A 1,035-nucleotide genomic window follows, 5' to 3' on the forward strand; every position below is an offset into this window, starting at 1 on the left:
AAGTAAAAAAAAAAGTTTCCAAAGAAACATGGTGTCTTCCTGCGTTGGAAGAGAAAATCGCTTGGATGTGTATTAGTGAGTCGACGTTGTATTGAGAGCAGCTGTCGTTTGGTGTTGTGAACTGAGAGCAGCAGTATTTCAGCGGCTGCAGAAACAGAAGACGGATAGCAACAGCACTGAGCACGCGCCACACAAAACACACAGTGACGAGGCGTGGCCAGCCAATCACAGCGCGCCTCTCAAGGTCGACAAGGATCGCAAGTCCAAACTTGTTTCACCATTTAAATGTCTGGCTTCTGTTGCAAAAAGACGTGTTTGTGTTCGCTCTCAGTGCCAAAATGAACGGTAAGTTAAAGATGATTGTTTTGTTTTCTAATGGTGGTAATTTGTCTGTGGAGGGTGGTGGAAAAGCTGCATGATTTGTCAGTGAACGGACTGTGACGCCGTCCCATGTTCGTCGCTGGGCGGACAACTCCCACACGTGGGTCTGAAACGTCGACTCGACGTCTGTTTGTTTTGTCGCTCCGCAAAGGTGTGTGCAAAATTGATCTGAAACCCTTGCTGTGTCTTTATGCCTCATTGATCGCGGTATTGCTAGTGAACGGTTCACAACCCACAGTGCGCTGTGAAGACCGACCGACTGACACACAGACCGGAGAGTTAATTAACGCACTGTGCTTTGTGTCACGAAATCAGGTGTCGCCGAAAACTGACAGACTGTAACTGAAAGCCGCCGGCCGGGCCGGGCTCTCTGCACTTAGCATTGCACAACACAGTGAAGTGGAGAGGGTGGCTGATTAAGTTAGGAGAGAACGTAACAATTCGGTAGATCAAGGGGGCTCGGGCCCATGGCACGTCACGGCAGAAAGTGACTGGGGAAACACCGAGTCAGTCATCGTGACAGGACAGCTCGGGTTTTTGTTCGCTGCGATTCGTCGGAATCTTCACAACCCAGTTCAGCTGCCGGAGGATAAGACGGACTGCCTATAATCCTCACCCCCTCGTTTTCTTTCCAGTTTGGGCAGTAACTTGTGT

At 49.9% G+C, this 1,035-nt stretch overlaps 1 protein-coding gene across 1 annotated transcript in view; it reads left to right on the forward strand.

The window, feature by feature from the left end:
* The first annotated feature begins 255 nt into the window (after nucleotides 1–255).
* LOC143295964 (uncharacterized) overlaps nucleotides 256–1,035 on the forward strand; it is a 14,930-nt gene continuing 14,150 nt past the window's right edge. Inside the window, exon 1 of the mRNA XM_076607673.1 lies at nucleotides 256–345. Within this exon, the coding sequence (XP_076463788.1) occupies nucleotides 339–345 (7 nt within the window). The 5' untranslated portion in view covers nucleotides 256–338. The remainder of the gene's footprint in view (nucleotides 346–1,035) is intronic.

The sequence above is a fragment of the Babylonia areolata genome, chromosome 21 (assembly GCF_041734735.1).
Source record: "Babylonia areolata isolate BAREFJ2019XMU chromosome 21, ASM4173473v1, whole genome shotgun sequence".
Lineage (NCBI taxonomy): Eukaryota > Metazoa > Mollusca > Gastropoda > Neogastropoda > Buccinidae > Babylonia > Babylonia areolata.